Consider the following 23,095-nt stretch of genomic DNA (forward strand, 5'->3'; position numbering starts at 1 on the left):
ACATGAGCCGGAGGCAAGTATCTTCCCTTTTTACAAATAAGGTAAAATAATTTGCGTAAAAGGTCTCATAGCTGATAGGTGGCAAGGAGAAGATTAAAAAACTATAAAGATTATAAAGGTCAAGTTCCTAACCACTAATTTTTTTTTTCTTAAGCACTAATTCTAAAGTAAAACAGGCCTAAATTAAATCCAGATTATGTTATTAGCAGTGTGACCCTGGACAAGTGACAACTTGTCATCTTTATTTTTTCCATCTTCAAAATGGGCAGATTATCAGTCCTATCTCATTACATCACTAAAAATAAATAATAAGGTTCTTAATCCTCCATTTAGCAGATAGAAAGTATTCTATTTGGTGGTAAGTAACAATATATGGTATCACAAAAGTAACTAAATAAAATTTATAAATACCAGAGAGACTTAAGTCATGTAGCAGTGAATCTTAGCAGAAAATGTTTTCATGTTCCCTTTTGAGTCTGTTCACAAAACATTCCTTTATTCAAGTATTGTAACATATAAATTAGAGCTTAAAGAATCATAAAAGTTTAGTAAAATATGACATAATATAAAATTTGGACCAACCAGAATGGATCAAATTCCTGAGCACGAAGGTTACTACTTGGTTCCATTTTAAAGTTGCCTCAGGCAAACTTGCCCTCTTTGGGGGCTAAATCATCAGTTATAACAATCACCTTAAAAAGCAGAACCATGAGAAAATGATATTTTCCTGTGAAAACTGGTTTAACTTTTGATTCTACTCTCAAGTCCTAAATATGTCAAACTTTTCTAAGGCTTCTATGTTCCTTAAAAAACTAATTTTTTATCTAAGAAGGAAGCCACAGAAGATGGGTTAAAATATATAGTTCTTAATAAATAACTTGGCCGAAATAAAAGTATATCTGCATTTTTGTAATAATTAAAGAAAAAAGGAAAACAAATTTACTTTTGAAAGAAGCAATGTTAGTAACTTTAAAAGCCACTTTACAAACCATCTTTTTAAATTCTGAACAGCTAATCTGCCCCATTATAATTTCCAAGATATATGTAATTGTTTTATTTTGACTAAGAATAATGACATGTCCAGGTCTCAGCAGTAATATGCTGTATTACATTAAGTAAATAAATGGGTTTTTAAAAAATAATGGAGCTTCAATGATCACTGAATAAATTAGTGATACTTAAGAGCAGAAAGTGCTTTTGAAACCCCCAACAATAATCTGCACCAAAAGGCATACTTGAACATGCATACCTCAAGTCATCGCTTGGTTCTTTTTTTTCTGGAAGTTCCATGTGCTTAGAGTCTGTTGATTGGTGCTCTTCAGCAACATTGGGTTCCTGGTTTATCATAGGGAACTCTGAAGTAAATGAGAGCTCCCCTTCATTGGAGACCCCAAAGAGGTCTGGGTCATCTTGAATGACATCAATTAAGAGGACATCATCTTCATATGCTTTAAGAATATCTGGAAATGCCATTTTAATTTCTGAAAAGTTCTTAGTCATTTCTCTACCACTAACTTCAGAGGAAACTGGTTTGAATGTTTCCTGTTCATTAGAGGAGAAAGCAGGACTTTGCTCTATACACGCAAGATCACAAGAAAAAGTATTTCTTTCAACTGTCAGAGAAACAGCTTCCTTATTTGAAATAATATTGCCTGGTTCAGAGATGTGGTTGGATGGTTTATTAACATTACCTTGCTTTAAAAAGCTTGAAGAAATAATACAGGAATAATTCTTGCAGCTGCGTGAGTCAGAAATAGCTCGCACTGGAGTTACACTATTTTGTATTCTCAAAGACTGAGGTCCTAAAGTTACTGTAGAGAAATTTTCTTTATTCCTATTTTGTCTTACCTCTGCTCCAGATAAATTGTCAAGAAGTTCTAGGGGACTACATGCTTCTCTCTCTGATGACCTGGCATTTATTTCTTTTCTTTTTTCTGTTTTATTCTTAAGTAACGGAATTTTAAAATTAGTCAGCCGTCCTGTGTTCAGTATTTTAACCAAGTCTGGAACCACAAGGGTTTGCTTAGCAATGCACGCTTTTCGATGAATAGTTTTGCCTATAGAGTTACTTGCTTCTTGGCCATCCTGGGAAGCCACTGTCAGATTAAATTTTGTTAAATTCCCTCTATCTTTTTTTTTACTTCCTGTTAAGTTTTGAGGCACATTAGTTAGCTGAGTGTCTTCAGTAGTATTAGAAACTACCTCTGACCCACTTCTGCTTGGTTCCTCTGACTTCATCTTTTTATCATCAATTATGGGTTCCTTTATAATCATTAAAGTAGGTTCTACTGTAGAGACTGAAGACAAACAATTTAAATTAGAATCCGGTTTTTCTTTACTTGAAGATTCACGGTTTGTTTCTGTTATGGTGCTTTGTAATGATAATTTAGAATCAGTTACATGAGTTTGATTTGTTTGGTGTTTAAGAAAATCACCTTGCCTAAAACTTTCCTGAGACCCAGGCAGAAAGTTATTTGAATTTGGCAAGGAAGACTTTTTCCAACACTGGGCAGATATTCTAGCACAGGAATAACTAGGCCAAATTCTTTTACCAGTCATCGGTATTGTTCTGTGACAGCCTAACTTCAATTCTTCAGCTTCATTTCTCAAGTCTTCCCAAGAAGCTCTCTTTTCAATAAGATGGCAATCACTAGGTAATTTCACTACTGAGCTTTGCATCAACTTAAGATACTCTTCTGGCTCTGTGTTTTTAAATTCTAAGGACTCTGAAGCATTTTTTGTTTCTTCTTCTGAAAGTGGCTCAAGGGTTTTCTGAAACATTGCATTTACATGATGTCCAGGACTTGTTTTTTTTCCTGCTGTTTCTGGAAGACTTAATAAATGATCCATTGGGGAGAATGTATTGTGGTTTATTTTTCTCAAAACTTTTAAAGGACTTTTTTTAGCCTCTAAAGTCTCTGCTCCTTTACCCTCAGCACCTGTTTGGTTTTCCTGTAACACCAATTCAGACTTGCTATACACATTAGAGAAGTTCATCTCAATAATCATTTCATCTCCTTTTTCAGACACCTTCATCCTTTTCCTGGGTTTTCTCCCAACATTGCTCTCCACTATTGAGTATTTATTTTTTTCATTCTGAAGGCAGGAAAACAAGCCATTACTTTTACTTTGGTATAAATCAGTTTCTTCAAGCAATAACTTATTTACTCCCATTAAGTTTTCTCCAGTTTGTAAAAGCTGAGGAGTATTATTTGTGTCACTCTTATCTGCAAGACTCCTAAAGTTTTCTTTCTTTAACTTTGAGGAATTTTCTGGTACATGCATACATTCACCATCAGGCTTATATGAAAGGTTATTTTCACCATTACAACCCTTGGAATGGGGTAAACAATTGCAATCATGTAATTTTAAAATGGAATTACTTTCTACTCCAGGTGACAAGCTGTTACAAGAATATTTTGGAGTATTCTTGTACAGTTCATCTTGGAATTCAACCTTAATATTTTGTGTAGCCTTATTTTCAGTTATTTTTAAAGGTGGGCTTTCTAAGCTTTTAAGTTTCTTAATTCGAATTCTTCTTTTAATACCTTCTACCAAACCTTCCTTACCCAAAGACTGCAAGAAAGCCATACTTTGAAATTCACTGCACTCCACTGTTTGGAAAGATTCCGAACTGGTTAATAATTCCTTTCTTACCAGGTCAATCCCTGGCTGTGGATCATCACTTGAGGCTTCAGTAACTTTTCTTTTTTCCTTGGCTGATCAAAACAACAAAACATACCAGAAAAGGTTTTATATTGAGGAGGAAAAAGCAATAGAACTTAAAATTTAAAAATTGTGAAGCCATCCACTTTTATTTCCCTGAATAGCTGTATGGGAATATGCAACTGCTTTTAAATGAAAGACCTAATTTCTGTTAAGGAACTACATACAAACCTGCATAAATTCCAAGGCAGTTGAATAACCTCTAGCACCAATATCACTTCACACTAGCCAAAACGGATCACTAGTAGGAATTCCTCTTAAACTAATTCTGACCAAGGGCTCCTAACAGGGCAAACACCTTCTAAGAGAATTCCTGTTCTTCCCCCTCTCCTGTTCAACCACGTGCATCAGTGAAGCCCACGCAAATTCAAGTTAAACAGTAGTGTGAAACAACGATGAGACAGGCTGAGGTGCAAATGCTAAAATGGGAGCGACCCCTGAGTGCTTTCTTACTGTCTTCCCAACTGCAAGGGGAGCTCCGCCTCCTTCGCTTCTTCTAAGCCCTAAGGCTCTGATGGGTCCCAAGGCATCCTGGCCCCCCAAGCCCTCCTCTCGCCGCCTCACAGCAGCCTTCCCAGCCCCGGACGCCTCACCCGACTTGTCACTTTCCACCTCTTCTCTCCCAGACGCCCGGGCCACCATTCTCCTCTTTTGCCTGCTCTCCTCTCGTCCCCCGGCCTCAGGGCCGCAGCCTACCGCTTCGCCTGGCCCTGGCCGCCGGCCTCGCTTCCTCGGGCCTCGCGCGTCGCCTTCACGCCCGGGGGCCGCTGCTGGGCCCAAGGGCAGTGGCCGCTGCATCCGCCCCGGGCGGCCTGCCCTACCAGCCGAGGCCCTCCGAGGCCCGCCGCCCCCGCTCACGGGAGCCCACCCACCACGCGAAACCTGCTCCCGCCGCCGCCGCCAAGCGCCCTCCGGCCTCCGCCCGCCTCCGCGCCGCCTGGCGTCTGGCTCGGGGCCGGAAGCGGAAGTGGGGTCTGTTCGCTGCGGGCCTGGGCAGGCTGGGCGGGGCCCAACGGGCGGCAGGGTCCCGAGCCGGTGCAGCCCGAGGTTGCAGGCTTCACTGCTTGCGACTGTGGCCCTTGGCGCCTTTCTAGGCCAAAGCCTCCTGGAACCTTTCAGGGCTCTTTCTCTTACCTGCTACCCTTCCCGCTTGACCGCTCGCAGAGACAACTGCCATCCCAAGCCTCCGGGGTCCGTTTCCATCAGCCTTCTCGATGTATTTACCCACATCCTATAGGCACCTCAAGCTCTAGAGGTGCAAAACTGAGCTTATCTTTCCTGACAAGCTCGCTCCTCCTGTGTTGGTGGATGTGCCACCATCCACTCAGTTGTCTAAGCCAGGAATCCAGAAACCATCAGAGACAACTTCTTTCCACGTCATCCCCCTCAGCCACATTCATTACATCTGCTTGATTCTACTCCCTGTTTGTCAGCCACTCTCCCCTTTGCTATGACTTTGACTCTGGCTCTCAGAATTTGATTGATCTGCTGCATCAACCTCTTAAATTATATTCATGCCTCTGTCCTTGTGTAACCGCACCAACCTTGAGATCGCTCCTTGGTGAGTCATAAATTGCACCAGACTGAGTTGTGGCACAAAGAAAACTTCATTTGCAGCAAAAAAAGAGATCATGGGGGCATAGCTTCCAAAGCCATGACTCCCTCGCAGGGGTGGATGGATTCCTTTTATTTAGGGCTAGGATGAATATTTAGCTAGAGAAGCCTTGTCATCGTATGTAGAGGAGAGCATAGGATCGTGCATGTGCCTTAAGAAAACATGCCTATACATAAGGTATGTTATGTAAAAGAGGCTCAAGCTCTTCCTTGGGTGGAGATTTTAGTATTATGAGGTAAAAGTCGTCATCGATCATTCTACAGGTCACTCTATGGTCCATCTGAGCAAGCGTGAGTCAGGGGTTAAGTTCAAAGTGGTCTGGGTGGTCTGGGCTGGTTGGAGCAGTCGCTATGGCTCCAGAGAGCTTTCACTTTGATTTGCCTAAATTAAGAGATAAGCTGGAAAAAAGAGTTAAGGAAAAATGTGGGACAAAGGTCAGTGAGTACAAGCAGGTGGATAGTAAATGTCAGGTCTTGGGGTCTAGCTGGTGATATTTGTAGTGTATCAGTGAAGCTTCCACCTCCTGCCCAGGCTTGCCCTGCCCCTCCCATGAAAGGAGATTCTGGCATTTCCCAGCTTGGCCCTTCATGAATCTCCTTTACCCAGACACTAAAACTACCAGAAAGAACTCCAAACTCTTCAATGTGGTATTTGTGGTTCTCTTTGATGTGGCCACTGAATATTTAACAAATTTTGTCTCTTACTGTCACTATAGGGGAAAAGTTGAGCTTCAGTGGAAAACTATGTGAAGGAGTCACCCTTCTGCATTATCTGATTCTGATTCTATGGGAGCTATCTTACAACTCTAAGTTTTAAATAAGTGGTAGCAATACAAAAGAATGGTCTCTATACAGGGAAATTCTGTCTTATAGATGTTCAGTTGACTTCTGTTCTCACTTGTGGAAGAAGCCAGTTTTGCCCCAATTTGCACATTCTCTTCAATATTCCTGATCTATAAATGTGTCTGTTCTTTGGACTTCTCTTTTGAACTGGTATTTATAAAATCTGCCTGATGAGAGAAAGTCATTAACACATGTTCATTTTAACATCTCTATGAAAGTCATGAGTTTATCTTTTGGGGGAAAACTTCTAACACCACACATCTCCTGCACTTTGTATGCTGTGTCATGCCTGTGCCCCTCTACATGCTAGTCCTGGAAATTCTTTTTTGCTTTTCTGCCATTGAACTACATATTCCCCTTCAAGATTCAGTGTGAGAATCACCTCTCAAGGAAACTTCCCTGCTACATTTCTCCTTACACGTGTGTGTGTGTGTGTGTGTGTGTGTGTGTGTGTGTGTGTGTTGGGAGCAAGGAGTGTCAGGTATTCCTGCCTGCCTGCTAACACACTGCCTTCAGCTCTTTACTTGTGTATCTCTTTCAGGGCAGATACCTTTTGTTAGTCTTTGCATTTTGTATGCTTTAAGAAAAACTTGGTGATTTTTTAACACAATTTTTGTGGACATTAAAGGATGGTAGGTATGATGCACAGAGTACTGTGGCAGTTTGGTTGAGCAGTTTAAGAGAAGTATTCTTAAATGATTCTATAAAATAGAACTTAGGTAAGGGAGGTATAGAGGATCTAGAAACTTCTCTTGTTTCTTTCTGCTTGTGAAAAACCCTCAGTAAAGGGAAATCAGTTTAAGAATTATAGAATAGGGGCACCTGAGTGGCTTAGTTGTTAGCGTCTGCCTTCAGCTCAGGTCATGATCCCAGAGTCCTGGGATCGAGCCCCTCATTGGGCTCCCTGCTCAGCGGGAAGCCTGCTTCGCCCTCTCCCACTCCCCCTCCTTGTGTTCCCTCTCTCACTGTGTCTCTTTCTGTCAAATAAATAAATAAATAATCTTAAAAAAAAAAGAATTACAGAATAGAAAAGGCTATTTTAGGGATTTCAGGCTACATGTTCATTCACTTTGTACCTCAGTTTTCTCTTCTCAAAATGAAATAATAATAGTGTCTCTGAAGGAAACCAAATATATCACCCCAAAATATGACTTCTTGACATAAACCTTATTTTGAGCTGACAACAGTTGGGAATCAGCAAATACAGGAAAAACTCTCCACCCTTCCTGCCTAAAGGCAGGATATGAATTCTGCTTTACTGGAGATGACTCTAGACTTTTATCAGCATAGAGACGGCACTACAGCAATTTGCAAATATACCTTACTCCATTAGTTTCTACCCATATATTGATCTTCTTGCAGTTTGCCACCCTAGGAAGCCTAAAACGGCTTTTCTTTGTCCTGCCACTTGTAAACAAATTTATTGTTCGTTGTTGAAGATGACAGCACCTTATAGGCCACAGTTCTAAGCCACCACTTTGAGTTACTCTTTGTTGAGGTTTCTCCTGCATGATGTACACTGTATACATTAAACTGTTTTTCTCTTGTTAATCTGTCTTTTTGTTAAAGAGTCCTTTAACAAAGGGCTTTAACAAATGGAGAACTTAAGGTGGGTAGAGTTTTGTGTGCAAATATTTGTAAGGCACGTAGAACAATGCCTAGCAGATTGTAAACATTAAGTAGATTTGTTAAATAAAAACCTCAACATATCAAAAGAGAGACTCTATATAATTTACTACCTACAAAATAAACATTGGTACTAAGATCTTAGCAAAATAAAAGATAAAAATTCAAGAGTCCAGCCTCTTTGGTCTGAATAAAAACAGATGATCTTAAATACAGCTACAGACCCAGGAATTTAAAAACTTTTATGACCCATAACTGTTGAGCAACGCAAAAAAGAGGAATGAGAAGAGCTTAGTAGCATAGGAAATTGCAAAATCAAGCACACTGAGTGTTCTGAATAAGAAAATTCTAATCTTTATTACAGATTTCAAATTCTTCTTTCCAAACTGCTTCCACAGAAAACTTATATAAGTTTTCATGGATCTTCTGTTCTCTTCTGTGACATGATTATCATAATCCTTCTATTGGGCTTGGTAATTTCTGGAAAGGGCAGGCACAGCTGTTTACCAAAAAAGACTCAGTCTTCCTAGTGGCAGAGCTCACACACTTGGGAGTTCAGAAGATGTAGCCAAAAATTTACCCAATTTACCCAGGGCTGCATCTCCTTTGAGACTCCATCTCTTGCTGGTCAGGCTCACTGTGGTGCAGCTTCCACCAGGTACCTGGAGATCTCTTTGCTTCAAGGGGTGGCAGTAGTTTTTTTATTGTTATGAACCTCTGGGAGCCATGAAACCCTGTTAATTTTCTTTGCTCATTCAGCCCATCTCCAGCATTACATTCCTCTGTTTAAAATACTTAATTTCTTTTTTCTGGTAAGAACCACCCCCCCCCCAAATTCCCCAGTGACTAAGGGTTAGGGTGGAAGGAGCAAAGGGGATGAAAGGAAACACTGTTCTGACACAGTGTCAAGAAATGGTCTTTCACCATCTTAAAATGAATGTCTAAATAACATTGTGGTGTACACTCCTAAGAAATGGTCATTTTTCTTTCTCCTAAGTATTTCCAATACTTTCTCCAGGGTTAGCTTCTTATTCAGTTTTAGATTGTAAGCCTTCTGTCCAGGAAGATCACACAATCAATCTGGTGTTCAGCAAAGAATAACATATTGGAAAGTTTTAAATGTTTTTTAAATCAATGATCCTATTTTACCTCTAGAAAAAAAAAATCAAAGGCCAAATATTTTATTTCAAATATTAAAGTCCAGACTTGGGAATCTCAATTAACTAACTCTCTACCCACTAGAGGGCTTCAGATCCAGAGCAACCAAGGATGAGTCATCACTCTTTCCTCCTGCTCCATGCTGTTTGATAATAAGAGCCTTTGATTGTGTCACTGAGTCAGAAGAACTCACTCAATGTAATAAGTCCAAAATGGAAAACAACAGAAATCTCTGGGGAGAACAGGACCTTAGAAACTGTCTAGTCTAAGCTCTTCATTTTACCACTGAGAGGCACAGGAAGCTAAGTAATTTAAAAGTGCTGTGAATCAATCATTTCCTAAGTGTTTCTTCTGGTTGCTGCTTAGTCACCTGTACTCTCAAGTGATGATTCTTCAGGAGACAACAACCTCTGGTCTGAGTGAGAGACTGAAGCAAGCACATACCTGTTGCAAGAATGACTAAGTTACAGGTGCACACACTCTAGCATCTCTGTAACAATCTTATATTTATGCCTCTCAAATTTTCCATTTGAATTAGGGTCATCATTGCAGTCTATTATCTTGTTTGTGGAGGAGGAAATCCCCACTTCACTATCCAATATGGGATAAGCTGAGACAGGAAGGGTCTATGCCAGTGGCTACTATGTCAAAATCAAGCTTACCAATAGGTAGAGTGGATGGCTGCTTAAATGCTTTGATTTGAATTGTGACAGGGAAAATTTTCTTCTATTTAGTCAATTTCCCACTCAGAGGGACATTATATATACATTGATGACTTCCAAATTTATATCTCCAGTACCACATCCTGCTTTGTAGTCCCTTGCCCATGCTCTGATCCAAGTGACTGGGATAAGCAGTTTCTTTCAGGCTTTGACTCACTTAGCAGAGAGCATTCATCAAGAATTTTCCTTTTCTGCCCCCAGGATTTCCCCCAGTGCCCCAGAGCAGACAGATGGGTTTGTTTGGGACATGAACAACTAGAAGGTTCAATGATGTTAGCAAGCCTGGAGAAACTGTAAACCAGCAGAGGTGGGGAGCTAGTGAATAAATGCTCCTGCCCACTGCCCTTTAGATAGACAATCCTGGAGGCATTTTGTATATTCTCTCAGGTACTTTTGAGGATTTGAGTTTTGATTGCACATGGCAGCAACATCAATAGCACACCTTTTTATTGACCTTTCTTCCTTCCTGGTCCCTTTTCTTATTGCTGACCCCTGTACCTCCTAAATAAACTACTTACACATAGACCTTGGGCTCTGCCCAAGCTAAGACAATATCTAATTGACACTTTAAATTTACATGCCCAAAAGATAACTCTTAATCCTTCCATAGTTTTTTCTCCCATAGTTTTCTCAGGTCAGTTGCTGTAACTCCATAATTCCAGTTACTTAAGTCAAAAACCTTAGATTCGTTCTGGAATCCTCTTTCTCACTGGCCTGCTCTCCAACTCCCATCTAATCCATCAGCAAACTCTGCTCTGCATCAAAAATTAATACAAAATCTGAGCATTTCTCATCATATGCATCACTTCTGTCCCCTAGTCAGGCCACCATCCTTTTTTGCCTGGACTATTGTAGAAACCAGATTTCCCTATTTCTAACTTTACCAGACAATAGTCAAGTTCCTTCATTAAAATCAAGTTGCTTCTGTCCAGAAACCCTCCAATGGCTACCCATCCCATTTAAAATAAAATCCAGGGGGTGCCTGGGTGGCTCAGTCATTAAGCATCTGCTTTCGGCTCAGGTCATGATCCCAGGGTCCTGGGATCGAGTCCCACATCGGGCTCCCTGCTCAGCTGGAAGCCTGCTTCTCCCTCTCCCACTTCCCCTGCTTGTGTTCCTGCTCTCGCTATCTCTCTCTCTGTGTCAAATAAATAAATAAAATCTTTAAAATAAAATAAAATATAAAAAAATAAAATAAAATCCAGGTACTGATGGTTCATAGGCACAGTATAATCATATCCCCAGGATCCCTTGGTCCTAATATTCTATCATTTTCCTCCTTATGGTGCTCCAGCCCACTGGCCTTCTAACTTGCCACTTGAACATGAGAAGCATGATCTCTCCTTGTGTCTTTTGTATTTGTTGTTTCCCTACCTGGAATGTTTCTTCCCACCAGAATCAATATGCTCCATTCCCTAACTTCCTTCAGGCTTCTGCTCAAATGTTGCTATAAAGAGAGACCTTCACTGACCAATATCAAAAAGCAAATCTGGACTTAGTAAGGAGGGAATTCTGTTCAAAAGGGTTATGGCAAGGGTGGGAGGGGGGAGGAGACAATTGCAGTAGGGAGAGCACCGTGACTGTGGGATCTACAACCATCTCCAGAGGAAGGGAAAAAAATTTTTATTTCATAGGGAGTTAAAAATAAAGCTAGAATGAACCAGGTATGGGATAGTGTGATGATAGGATATTGTAATTGGATAGTAGAACAGAGAATGTTTGACCCTGAGGCCAGCCTATTCTTGGGATCGAGGGGAAGGAAGTGCCATGCTGATTCAGAGTGAGGATGGGCCAAAGTTCAGGAACATGGAGGAAGGAGAGAAGCTTAACCAAAATTTGGTTAACAAGCATGCTGTTCCAGTTGATCAGTGGAGACAGCAGTTTGGCTAATCATTGATGAAGCAAGAAAGGGAATTTTGAGGATACTGCTCTGGCCTTCTCATAGGTAAATAAGAGAGGAATCTATGGGTCTTACCTCAGTTATATGGTAAAAGGTGGTCCTTTGCAGTAAGTGGTTTTCTGGAATACAAAGGGTGGAGGGATTTCTTAACCTTCCCTGTTTTTGGGGATCACAGGACTCAGGTAAAATCAAAAGTTGTCACCACTTAAAGATAGAAGATTCCTCCTCATGGCATTTTCATCGTGTGCCACATGGTATACTCGTTCATTATATCTTTCCCAACCTCCAGCTACAGCAGGGCCTTGCTGGAGCTCTACCACTGAAAAGAGTGTCTGGCACAGAGCAAGTGCTGAGTACACATTTGTTGGATACAGGGAGCCTGAGATTCTTTTTTTCTGAGGGGTTGTAGAAAAGCAGATGGTGGGTTGAGGTTCAGGAAGGCTGATCTGGAAGGCCTGTGTAGGACTGCAGGAAGGAGGAGGCCAACTAGAGAGCCCTCTCCATAGTCCCTAGAGTATAGGAAAACAGTAGGAAAGCAAGTGACAGATTCAAGAGACCCCAAAGAAGGAAAATTCCTCTTTGAGAGCCAAGAGAGTGTTTTACTGATCTCTCTTCTCCCAGCACTGAGTGTGATGCCTGGCGCTGGTCAATCCTTAGAAAGAAGTCATTTAACATTTATGGTGGCTCCATGGATATTCAAGGGGGATTTGGGAAGAGATTTTGTCTATTCTTATGTTGAAGAACATCTAGTAAATTTAACTTTTAGATAACTAACCTTTTTTCTAGTAAAAGTATGTCCCATGCAATATTATGGATATACTTATCCCAAAAACATTTGCTGTTTATCTAAAATTCAAATTTGGTTGTGTTTTATCTGATAATGCTACCTCTAATGCATTAGCAGCTGGAGTCCCCCAATTACTGGGCTCGCCTTTTTAGAGTAGCATTTTTTTGTAGACCTTGGCTTCGGTAATTCTGCACTAGGTTGGTAGACCTATGATGCTTCTAGGAAGTTAATTTTTATATTTAACATGGTTTTTCTAGTTATCTTCCATGGGAGAGTTATGTTGAGCCATCTGGTCCACTATTAATGGTTGTGTAAGTCACCATCTCCAGTCTTTTCCCTTCCTGTCCACCCTCATTCCACAACTTCTAATATCCACTGCTAAGGCAAATATGATAAACATCAAAGTCAATTTCTCACATTAATAGAATAATTTGATTATATTACTGTTGGATACTTATTCTCAAGAAGCAATCTTTTCTATGAGTGGAAACACCCAGAGCAAGAGAAAATGTAAACCATTTAAAAGGAAAAATAATTCTGCATTTGTAGCTAAAATGCCTAAGTGTAAAGACAGTTAAACAACAATTGAAATATTTAAGTGCAAACTATATTCCAGGCACTGTTTTAGGCCCTGGAAATTGAGCAGAAAAAATTACCTGCTTTCAAGTATTGCATTCCTGTGGGCAAGGACAGTAAGCAAAATAGTACCTAAAATGGTAATAAAAAGGTGTGGGGATAGGTGACAAAGTGATGGATAGGGAGTAAGGGAAATGTGCCAGGGAATGCTATTGGAGATGTTGCAATTTAAAATAGGGTAGTCAGAGAACCTCACTGCAAAAGTAACTTGAAAGAAGATGAAGCAAGTCATGCAAATACCTGGGGAAAGAATATTCTGGACAGAAGGGATAGCATGTACAGCAAGTACTTGAGGTAAGAGTATTCTTGCCATATTCATAGGGGCATCAGAAGGCCAGTGTGACTGGAGGAATGAGGAGAGCAATAAGAAAAAAGTTCAGAATATTAGAGGATTAGTTAACATCATCAGACATCAGTGTATCCTTCAGTTGCTTCTCTGAAGCCTCAAGCAAACAAATGTACAACAACACTGATAGAATGTTTTATATCTTATTTTCTAAATTACATTATTTGCCAAAATTTAAACAAGTGAAAAAATTCTGTAAAATTCTGGATTACTAGTTTCTCTTTAAAATTGAGCATCTGGCAACATCACTGCCTTAAGAAGCACAGGCCCAATCAGTGGGAGTTGAGTAGCTGCTCCCCCTTTCATGCTCTGCAGCTGGCCACAGTCTCCACTATTCCCTGCTGTCCTCAGCCAAGTTTGCTTGCTTATGCTTCCTGCTTGACCCCTGTCACCTTCCAAGTTTGATTCTAAATTTATACATTTCAGTTGACAGGATATATATAGCCCCACCATCTGGCTGCTCAAAAATCACCCTACCATATCCCTTTCATATTGTTGATTCCCTACCCTGTTCTCCACATCATCCCCTCTGAACCTTCTCTATCTTCTCAAGCCTCCAGCTCCACACTCTTGGCTCCACGGGTGAAACTATCTCCTTTTCTGGGGTGTTCTTGGTCGTCTTGAGATTCTCATTTCCTCTGTATCACTAAGTTTCTGTCTTTATCTGTTCCCTCTCCTGAAGGAAATAAACAAAGAACAGCCAAATAAAAGCAAAGGCTACTTGTTCAGAGTTTGTGATAGCAAGGGTGTCAGCTACCATCACTTGTATTTTGGCAGAAACTCAAAGGTAAGCAGAGCAGTGGGAAAGCTTGTTAGTTAAAAAAAAAAGGAAAGGTTTCAGGCATGCCCTGTTTGGAGGCTATTGGCCTGGGGAATCTACAGGTGGGTTATCAATGTGATTGGTTAGGGATGCATATTTGGCTTTCTCTTGTGGTCCTAAGTCGGAAACAAGGACAAAAATTAGGGAAGTTGTCAGTTATTAATCAGGTTCTGGCCACTTTTAGCTGATTGTTCCAGAAGTTATTGTTTAACTTCCTGGATTGTTACTAGTGGTAGCAATCTGACTTCTTACAAGTCTGACTTAACAGCAGACTGGCTTCCTGGGCCATTTATTGCAGATAAGGGAATTAATTTCTTGGGCAGATTGCTGCAGATTGGGGAGGGGAGGTCAAAGTTCCATTTCTATATATCATCTGGTCATTGTCTCCTTGTATATTTAGTCTCTCATTTTTTTTCTCTTGCTACACAGAAAGAGCCTTCCTCTGTTTGTCAGGGCTAACCCTTTCACTGATGATCTCAACATTTTATGGCCCTGCTTACCAAGCCCTCCCATACCATTCTTCTTTTTACCTGCCAGACGCCTCTAGGTCCAATCTTTTACACCCTTGCTCCTTAGCTCTTTGGAAACTTTCCTTCTCAGATACTCAAATGAACTTTCAAAAGAGATTACAAGTTTAAAAAAAACTTACAACACAAACATCACAAAATCCATAAAAGTAACATAACATCATTATTATGCTTATAATTTCTATATTATATATATTGTTACATATTATATATGTCTATATTATTATAACTTTTCTCTTAACTTTTTTGGGTACATATCCTTGATTACTTCTTCATCTGACAATAGTTTTGTAATATTTTTCTACAGAGATAAACAATCTGGTCTTTGAAATTGTTCATAAGTGGCCAACTGAAATTTGTTCATAAGTGGTAGTTTGGAATTATAAACATTTGTCTTTACATTGACATATGTGCTGTTTGTAGTGTGGCTACAGGTTTGTGCCCAGCACACATAGGGATCCTGATAGATTTTACTTCATATGATTAGCATCGGAGAGGATGAATATACAAATAAATAATGATCAGATGATATATAAAAACAGAACTCTGATCTACAATCTGCAGCAACCAGACCAGGAAACCAAAACATTATCTATAGTAAGTAGCCCAGGAAGCTAGCTCATTATCTGTCAGTCAGACTTGTAGGAAGTCAGACCATTATCTCTAACAACTAGTCCAGGAAGCCAAACAATAACTCCCTATACTGATTGGTCCCAAATGACCAGAATTTGAGTAAAACCTGACAGCTTCCTTAATTTTTGCTTCCAATGTAGGACCAACCAGAGAAAAACCCAAATATCACCCCTAACCAATCATATAGGACACAGCACTCCTAGTTAGCCCACCTCCAGCTTTTTTTTATGCCAACAACCTCCAATCAGGGCACACTTGAAGCTTTCCTTTTTTTCCACCAGAAAGCTTTTCCATGCCTCTGCTTGCCTTGGAGCCTCTGCTAAAATGCAAGTGATGGTGGCTGACTTCATTGTTATAGCAAGCTCTGAATAAATAGACTTTGCCTATTTTCATTTGGTTGTGTCTTCATTTATTTCTACATATCAAAAAAAGAAATAAATGTCTAATGAATTTATAATTACATATGCTGCAATATTAAGCAAGAGGTATCTTTCATTTTAACTGAGCTTTGATGAGAACCCAATCCTCTGTTTGATATATAAGATATATTACATATGATACATGTCTAATAATTGAAAGAGTTTTCCATAAAACTTTGGGTCCTGTTTATTCTAAATCTTATTTTTCTTCCACTGCCCATTTACTTCTGTGGCAGGAGTTGCAGACTAATTTCATATCATGATATGATATCTGATCCATAGGCCCCCACGCTAGGTGAGTAAAAGTGTACAGCAGAAGAAATCATTCCTAGTTCAGCAGAGCAAGCAGGAACTTAACTATGCATTGGGGTACAGGGATCATCATCATTGTATCCTATGAATCCCAAACTAGATATAGCCCCAACTCAAATTCTCCTTACCCATAGTTAAGAAGGCACCAGGGAAAATGGTGTCCAGCAGTGGGGACGAGATAGAAACGCTCGGTCAGATTTCTGTTAGAGCAAGAAGGTGATGGGAATGTTCATAATGATATGGAGGATCTTCTTAATGGACCATGTGCTCTACCAAAAAGCATCGGGGATTGAGAACGAGATCAGAGTTGTGACATGCAGAGTCTGGAGGATAACTAGGGAGTCTTAATCTTCCTTTGGTGATTTTCAAGTCCAGATACAGTCCAGGTAAATGGATCATTCTACCTGCTCCCATATCATCCTGTACTAATAATGTTAATAGTTAAAGATATTAAGAACTTATTATATAAAAAGCATTCTTCTAAACAGTATTGTTTATCTTATTTCACGGGGGAGGAAACTCAGGCACATAGCACTTTAGTAACTTTTCTCAAGTCCCATAGGCAAGTAAGTAAGCAACATACTTCCAAAATCCACATACTTATTTGCCCTTGGCACTGATGTTCTGCTGGAATCTTCTGGTTTTGTCTCCATTCTTCCTTTGTACTAGTTTTCTATTGCTGCTGTAACAAATTATCACAAACTTAGTGGCTTAGAACAACATAAATTTGTCTTGCTGTTCTGGAGGTCAGAAGTCTGAAATGGGTCTCACTGGGCTAAAATCAAGGTGTCGACAGGACTGTGTTCCTATCTGAAGGCTCTAGAAGAGAATCCATTTTATTGCCTTTTCCAAATTTTAGAAGCTGCCTTCATTCCTTGCATGTGGCCTCTCCAATCTTCAAAGCAGCAATGTTTGCTCAAGTCTTTTCACATCAATCATTCTGACACTCTCTCATCCAGATTTAGGGACTCTTGTGATTACATTAGTGTGAATCTTGGCAAGAGGATGCCTTTGGTGAGAGCTTGTTTCTGCTGAATCCTGTCCCTTTCCCTCTGTTAGAAGGCACTATTTTCTGACATAAGTCCAACAAGGGTGGCTCCCAAGAAATCAGTTGGAGATTTGATCAGTACACCATTCAGTTGGGAGACCCAGAACTGGGATCTGACCCATTCTTCACAAAGCTAAAATGAACCATGGATGGGGCCTGTCTCCTTTCTACCAAAGGAAATCCAGAGTAGGAAAGAGCTGACTTTCTGTCTTGGTAGTGGAGCCAGCAGGCTAGCCAGGTTGAGAGGGTCTGCACTTCTTGAACTAGTCAGGGCAAGAGACCTGAGAGCATCCACCACACACACCAGATGTGGACCATGGAGGGGAGAGCTAACATGAAGTTGTCTTGATCCTGTCCAGTGGGACCAGCTGGTAGTATGGGGTGACCTTAAGAGGAGGACGCTGGGTGACCAGGGTCTAAGGAAAGAATTTCAGGACCACCTGGAATATAGATGTACCTGCTCAAGTTGAGGGACAAGAGGAGGCTCTGCAGAGCTCATGAGAGATGGCTTTACCATGCCCAGCCTATCTCAGGCTTAACTTCTGAGACTATTAAGAAGGTCGAAACATAGTAGGAAAAGGGGGCCAGGAAAAACAGTGAGCTGGGGAAGAGGGACAAGGAGAAAGATGACCCCTTTTTCCTACTGAAGACTTCCATCTGGGAGCAGGAATGAACTGGGAGGGGAGATAACTTAATGCCATGCCAACTGAAAAACAAAGTCAGAGTTTGACCATAACATCCATACCTTTCAGATACTAACTTCACTGCACCTAAAAGTTATGCTTAGAGAAACATGTCTATTAACTTTAACTGCTAAAAAATCATTAAATGCAACACACATGCAGAAAAATATTTAGAATACAGGTTTGGGTACTACACTTGATCTTAGCCAAAAGGCTGAGAAGCAATAGAATACAGGTTTAGGTAAAGTGAAGGTCTAGGAAACTACCACAACTTCAAGAAGCAACATTTTGGCACCCCTGAAACCACATGTGCCCTTGAATACAACTCTGCTTTTCTACCCAAAGATAGCCACCATCCTGCATTTTATGACATTTTCTTGGTTCGCTTTACAGTTTCATTGCCTGTGTGCATGTCTCTAAACACTATTGCATTGTCTGTTTTTAAACTTTATATTAATTGAATTGTATTGATGTGTTCTTTTGTCTATTTTTCCCTCAACATTGTTTTAAAGGTGCATCCATATTGCTACATGCAGCTCCAGTTTGTTTTCATTGCTGTATAATAAATTTAATTTTATGAACATATCAAAGTTATCTAATCTATTTATTATTGGATAATACCTTATTTCCAGTTTTGAACTATTACAGACAAGACTGTGAATGCTTCTGTAGGTACACATATGAACACATTTCTCTAGGGGTGTATGGAATTTCTGGGTGTAGCCATGGAAATATATGTGCTAGACCTGGGTTATGCTGGTCCCTCAGAACCAAACATTAAAAACTTCAGGAATTTTCAGGCGCCTGGGTGGCTCAGATGGTTAAGCGTCTGCCTTCGGCTCAGGTCATGATCCCAGGGTCCTGGGATCGAGTCCTGCATCAGGCTCCCTGCTCCTTGGGAGCCTGCTTCTCCCTCTGCCTCTCTCTCTCTCTCTCTCTCTCTGTCTCTCATGAATAAATAAATAAAAAGTTTTTAAAACTTCAGGAATTTTATAAATAAATTAAAACAGCTCTTATTAAAAATTAAATTATATAAACTTGCAGTTAGTTATATATATATTTTTAATGAATCATTACTTGATAGTTTTTACACCACGGAAATCAGCAAATACTGCAAATCAGGGCATTCCTCCTAGAGAGCCAGTTGTTAAACATTCAGCAGCCCTCAATGGATGTGTGTCTTTAAGTTTCTCTGATAATCCCAAACTGTCTTCCAAAGTAGTTGTACCAATTTATATCCCACCAGCAACTTCAGAGTTCCTACACATCCTTGACAGCACGTAAATCATATTCTGGTGGACATATAGTGTATCTAATTGAAGTTTTAATTTGTATTTCCTTCAGCACTTGTCTTGCTATTGAGTATTTAGATTTTCTTTCTCAGTGAAGTGCTTCTTCAAGTCTTCTGCTCATTTTTCTATTATGTTGACTATCTTTTTCAAGTGTTTTCTAGGGCGCCTGGGTGGCTCAGTTGGTTGGGCGACTGCCTTCGGCTCGGGTCATGATCCTGGAGTTCCGGGATCAAGTCCCGCATTGGGCTCCCTGCTCAGTGGGGAGTCTGCTTCTCCCTCTGACCCCCCCATGCTCTCTCTATCTTATTCCCTCTCTCAAATAAAATAAATAAAATCTTTAAAAAAAATTTAAAGTGTTTTCTAGATCTTCTTAGACGGTGGAGGAGGGGGCCTCCGTCAGCCACTTCTGGCAAATGATAGAGGAGCAGAGCTCAAAATCAGAACTTTTGCAAGTCTGCTCCCCTGAGGGATGTCGCTCCAGTGGCTAAGCGAAGGGTGGAACATTCGCGGGACAGTGTGGTCTCAGGACCCTCAGGGACACAGAAAGACTGGGGGTGCCTGAGTGCGGCAGAGCTCCCAGGTATTGGAGCAGGGAAGCTGGCTGCAGAGATGGAGCAGAGGAGCGAGCTCTCAGCCCGGGGTTGCCATAGACTCTTCCAACAGAGACCTAACAAGCAGCAGGTCCGGGGACACTCCTCTTCCTCCCCCAGGAGGAGTGGCACGGGAGTGCACCACAGGGATCTGCTGGGTTTGGAGACTCCACACAGGGTCATGTGTCAGAGATAGAAACGCTCGGTCATAGGCCGGGTGAGCACAGAGTGCAGCCAGACACCGGGGAGATGGAAGTCATTGACTGCTTTTCTCTGGGGGCTCACTGAGGAGCGGGGCCCAAGTTCTCAGCTCCTCTGGGGCGGAGGTTAGGAGGTTGCCATTTTAAGTCTCGTCCTCCAGAGCTGTACGGAAATCTTGCAGGGAACAAAGCTCCCAAGAGGAAACCCGAACAGATGACTTAGCCTGGACGGCAAGGGCGGGGCAATTTCGCCCCTGGCAAAGACATTTGGGAACCACATCAACAGGCCCCTCCCCCAGAAGATCAGCAAGAACAGCTGGCCAAGACCAAGTTTACCAATCAAGAGAATGGCAGAACTCCAGCGCTAGGGGAATACCGCACATAGGATTCATGTCTTCTTTTTTTACCATGATTCTTTAGTCTTTCAAAGTTAATTTTTTTAACGGTCTTTTTTTTTTAAATTTTTCTTTTTCCCTTTTTCAACCAACATTTTATCAATCCCTTTTTTAAAAAACATTTTTATTTTTCATTTTTAAAGTCATATTCTATCCCTTCATAGTAGTTACCCTTATTTTTGGCATATATATATAAGTTGTTCTCTCTTTAAAAGTTTGAGATACAGTTTCTTCTAATGGTTTAAAATATACCCTAAATCTCTAACGTATGGCTTTGTTCTAGTCTCTTGCCTGATCACATTCTCTCCTTTTTTTTCCTTTTTCTTAAAATACTCATCTTTCTTTTTTCAAACAACTTCTTATCAATTCCTTTTATAAAATCTTTTATAATTTTCATCTTTACAATCATATTCCATCCCTTCATCGTATTAAACCTTATTTTTGTACATATATAAGTTTTTCTTTCTTTAAAATTTTGGAGGACTTTCTTCTAACAGAACAAAATATGGCCAAAATCTAGTATGTGGCACTGATCTATGTACCAGCCTGATCATATTTGATCATATTGTTTTTTGTTTTGTTTTGTTTTAGTTTGTTTTTATCTTTTTTTTTTCTTTCCCTTTCTTTTCCCCTGGTTTCAGGTCATTTCTGATTTGTTTAGTGTTTATTTTCTGGGGACGTTGTTACCCTGTAAGCATTTTGTTCTCTCACTCATCTATTCTCCTTTGGACAAAATGACAAGATGGAAAAAATCACCTCACAAAAAAGAACAAGAGGCAGTACCAACTGCCAGGGACCTACTCAATACGGACATTAGTACGACATCAGAACTAGAGTTCAGAATGATGATTTTAAAGATACTAGCTGGGCTTGACAAAAGCATGGAAGTTATTAGAGAAACCCTTTCTGGAGAAATAAAAGAACTAAAATCTAACCAAGTCGAAATCAAAAAGGCTATTAATGAGGCGCAATCAAAAATGGAGGCTCTAACTGCTAGGATAAATGAGGCAGAAGAGAGAATTAGTGATATAGAAGACCAAATGATGGAAAATAAAGAAGCCGAGAAAAAGAGAGATAAACAACTACGGGATCATGAGGGCAGAATTCGAGAGATAAGCGATACGATAAGATGAAACATCATTAGAATAATTGGGATCCCAGAAGAAGAAGAAAGAGAGAGAGGGGCAGAAGGTTTATTGGAGGAAATTATAGCAGAGAACTTCCCTAATGTGGGGAAGGAAACAGGCATCAAAATCCAGGAGGCACAGAGAACCACTCTCAGGTTTTCTATTTCTTCCTGGTTCAATTTTGGTAGTTGATACATCTCTAGGAATGCACCCATTTCTTCTAGGTTATCTAATTTGCTGGCATAGAGTTGCTCATAATATATTCTTATAATTGTATTTCTTTGGTGTTGGTTGTGATCTCTCCTCTTTCATTCATGATTTTGTTGATTTGGGTCATTTCTCTTTTCTTTTTGATAAGTCTGGACAGGGGCTTATCACTTTTGTTAATTCTCACAAAGAACCAGCTCCTTCTTTCGTTGATGTGTTCTACTGTTCTTTTGGTTTCTATTTCATTGATTTCTGCTCTGATCTTTATTATTTCTCTTCTCCTGCTGGGTTTAGGCTTTATTTGCTGTTTTTTGTCTAGCTCCTTTTGGCATAGCATTAGGTTGTATATTTGAGACCTTTCTTGTTTCTTGAGAAAGGCTTGTATTGCTCTATACTTTCCTCTTAGGACTGCCTTTGCTGTATCCCAAAGATTTTGAACAGTTTTCTTTTCATTTTCATTGGTGTCCATGAATTTTTTTAATTCTTCTTTAATTTCCTGGTTGACCCATTCATTCTTTAGTAGGATGCTCTTTAGTCTCCATGTATTTGAGTTCTTTCCGACTTTCCTCTTGTGATTGAGTTCTGGTTTCAAAGCATTGTGGTTTGAAAATATGCAGGGAATGATCCCAGTCTTTTGGTACTGGCTGAGACCTGATTTGTGACCTAGGATGTGATCTATTCTGGAGAATGTTCCATGGGCGCTAGAGAAGAATGTGTATTGCGTTGCTTTGAGATGGAATGTGTCGAATATGTCTGTGAAGTCCATTTGGTCCAGTGTTTCTTTTAAAGTCTTTATTTCCTTGTTGATCTTTTGCTTCGATGATCTGTCCATTTCAGTCAGGGGCTGTTAAAGTTCCCCGCTATTATTGTATTGTTGTCAATGTGTTTCTTCGCTTTTGTTATTAATTGCCTTATATAATTGGCTGCTCCCATGTTAGGGGCATAGATATGTACAATTGTTAGATCTTCTTGTTGGATAGACCCTTTAAGTAGGATATAGTGTCCTTCCTCATCTCTTATTACAGTTTTTGTTTTAAAATCTAATTTCTCTGATATAAGGATTGCCACTCCAGCTTTCTTTTGGTGTCCATTAGCATGGTAAATGGTTTTCCACCCCCTCACTTTCAATCTGGGGGTGTCTTTGGGTCTAAAATGAGTCTCTTGCAGACAGCATATGGATGGGTCTTGTTTTTTAATCCAATCTGATAGCCTGTGTCTTTTTATTGGGCTATTTAGCCCATTTACATTCAGGATAACAATTGAAAGGTATGAATTTAGTGCCATTGTATTGCCTGTAAGGGACTGTTACTGTATATTGTCTGTGTTCCTTTCTGATCTATGCTGCTTTTAGGTTCTCTCTTTGCTTAGAGGACCCCTTTCAATAGTTCTTGGAGGGCTGGTTTCGTGTTTGCAAATTCCTTTAGTTTTTGTTTGTCCTGGAAGCTTTTTATCTCTCCTTCAATTTTCAATGACAGCCTAGCTGG

General features: G+C 40.2%; 1 protein-coding gene and 1 pseudogene across 4 annotated transcripts in view; both read right to left on the reverse strand.

Annotated features, from left to right (window-relative positions):
* LOC113916762 (T-cell activation inhibitor, mitochondrial) overlaps positions 1-4,608 on the reverse strand; it is a 178,584-nt gene extending 173,976 nt beyond the window's left edge. For all 4 annotated transcript variants that reach the window (XM_027583678.1, XM_027583677.2, XM_027583676.2 and 1 more), the window contains exons 1-2: positions 4,320-4,608; positions 1,250-3,719 (exon numbers count right to left, since the gene is read on the reverse strand). In XM_027583678.1, the coding sequence (XP_027439479.1) occupies positions 1,250-3,719; positions 4,320-4,524 (2,675 nt within the window). In that variant the 5' untranslated portion in view covers positions 4,525-4,608. The remainder of the gene's footprint in view (positions 1-1,249; positions 3,720-4,319) is intronic.
* Positions 4,609-17,852: 13,244 nt separating this feature from the next.
* Positions 17,853-18,026, reverse strand: LOC113919148 (annotated as a pseudogene).
* Positions 18,027-23,095: the final 5,069 nt, after the last annotated feature.

This window comes from Zalophus californianus, chromosome 1, assembly GCF_009762305.2.
Source record: "Zalophus californianus isolate mZalCal1 chromosome 1, mZalCal1.pri.v2, whole genome shotgun sequence".
Classification (NCBI taxonomy): Eukaryota; Metazoa; Chordata; class Mammalia; order Carnivora; family Otariidae; genus Zalophus; species Zalophus californianus.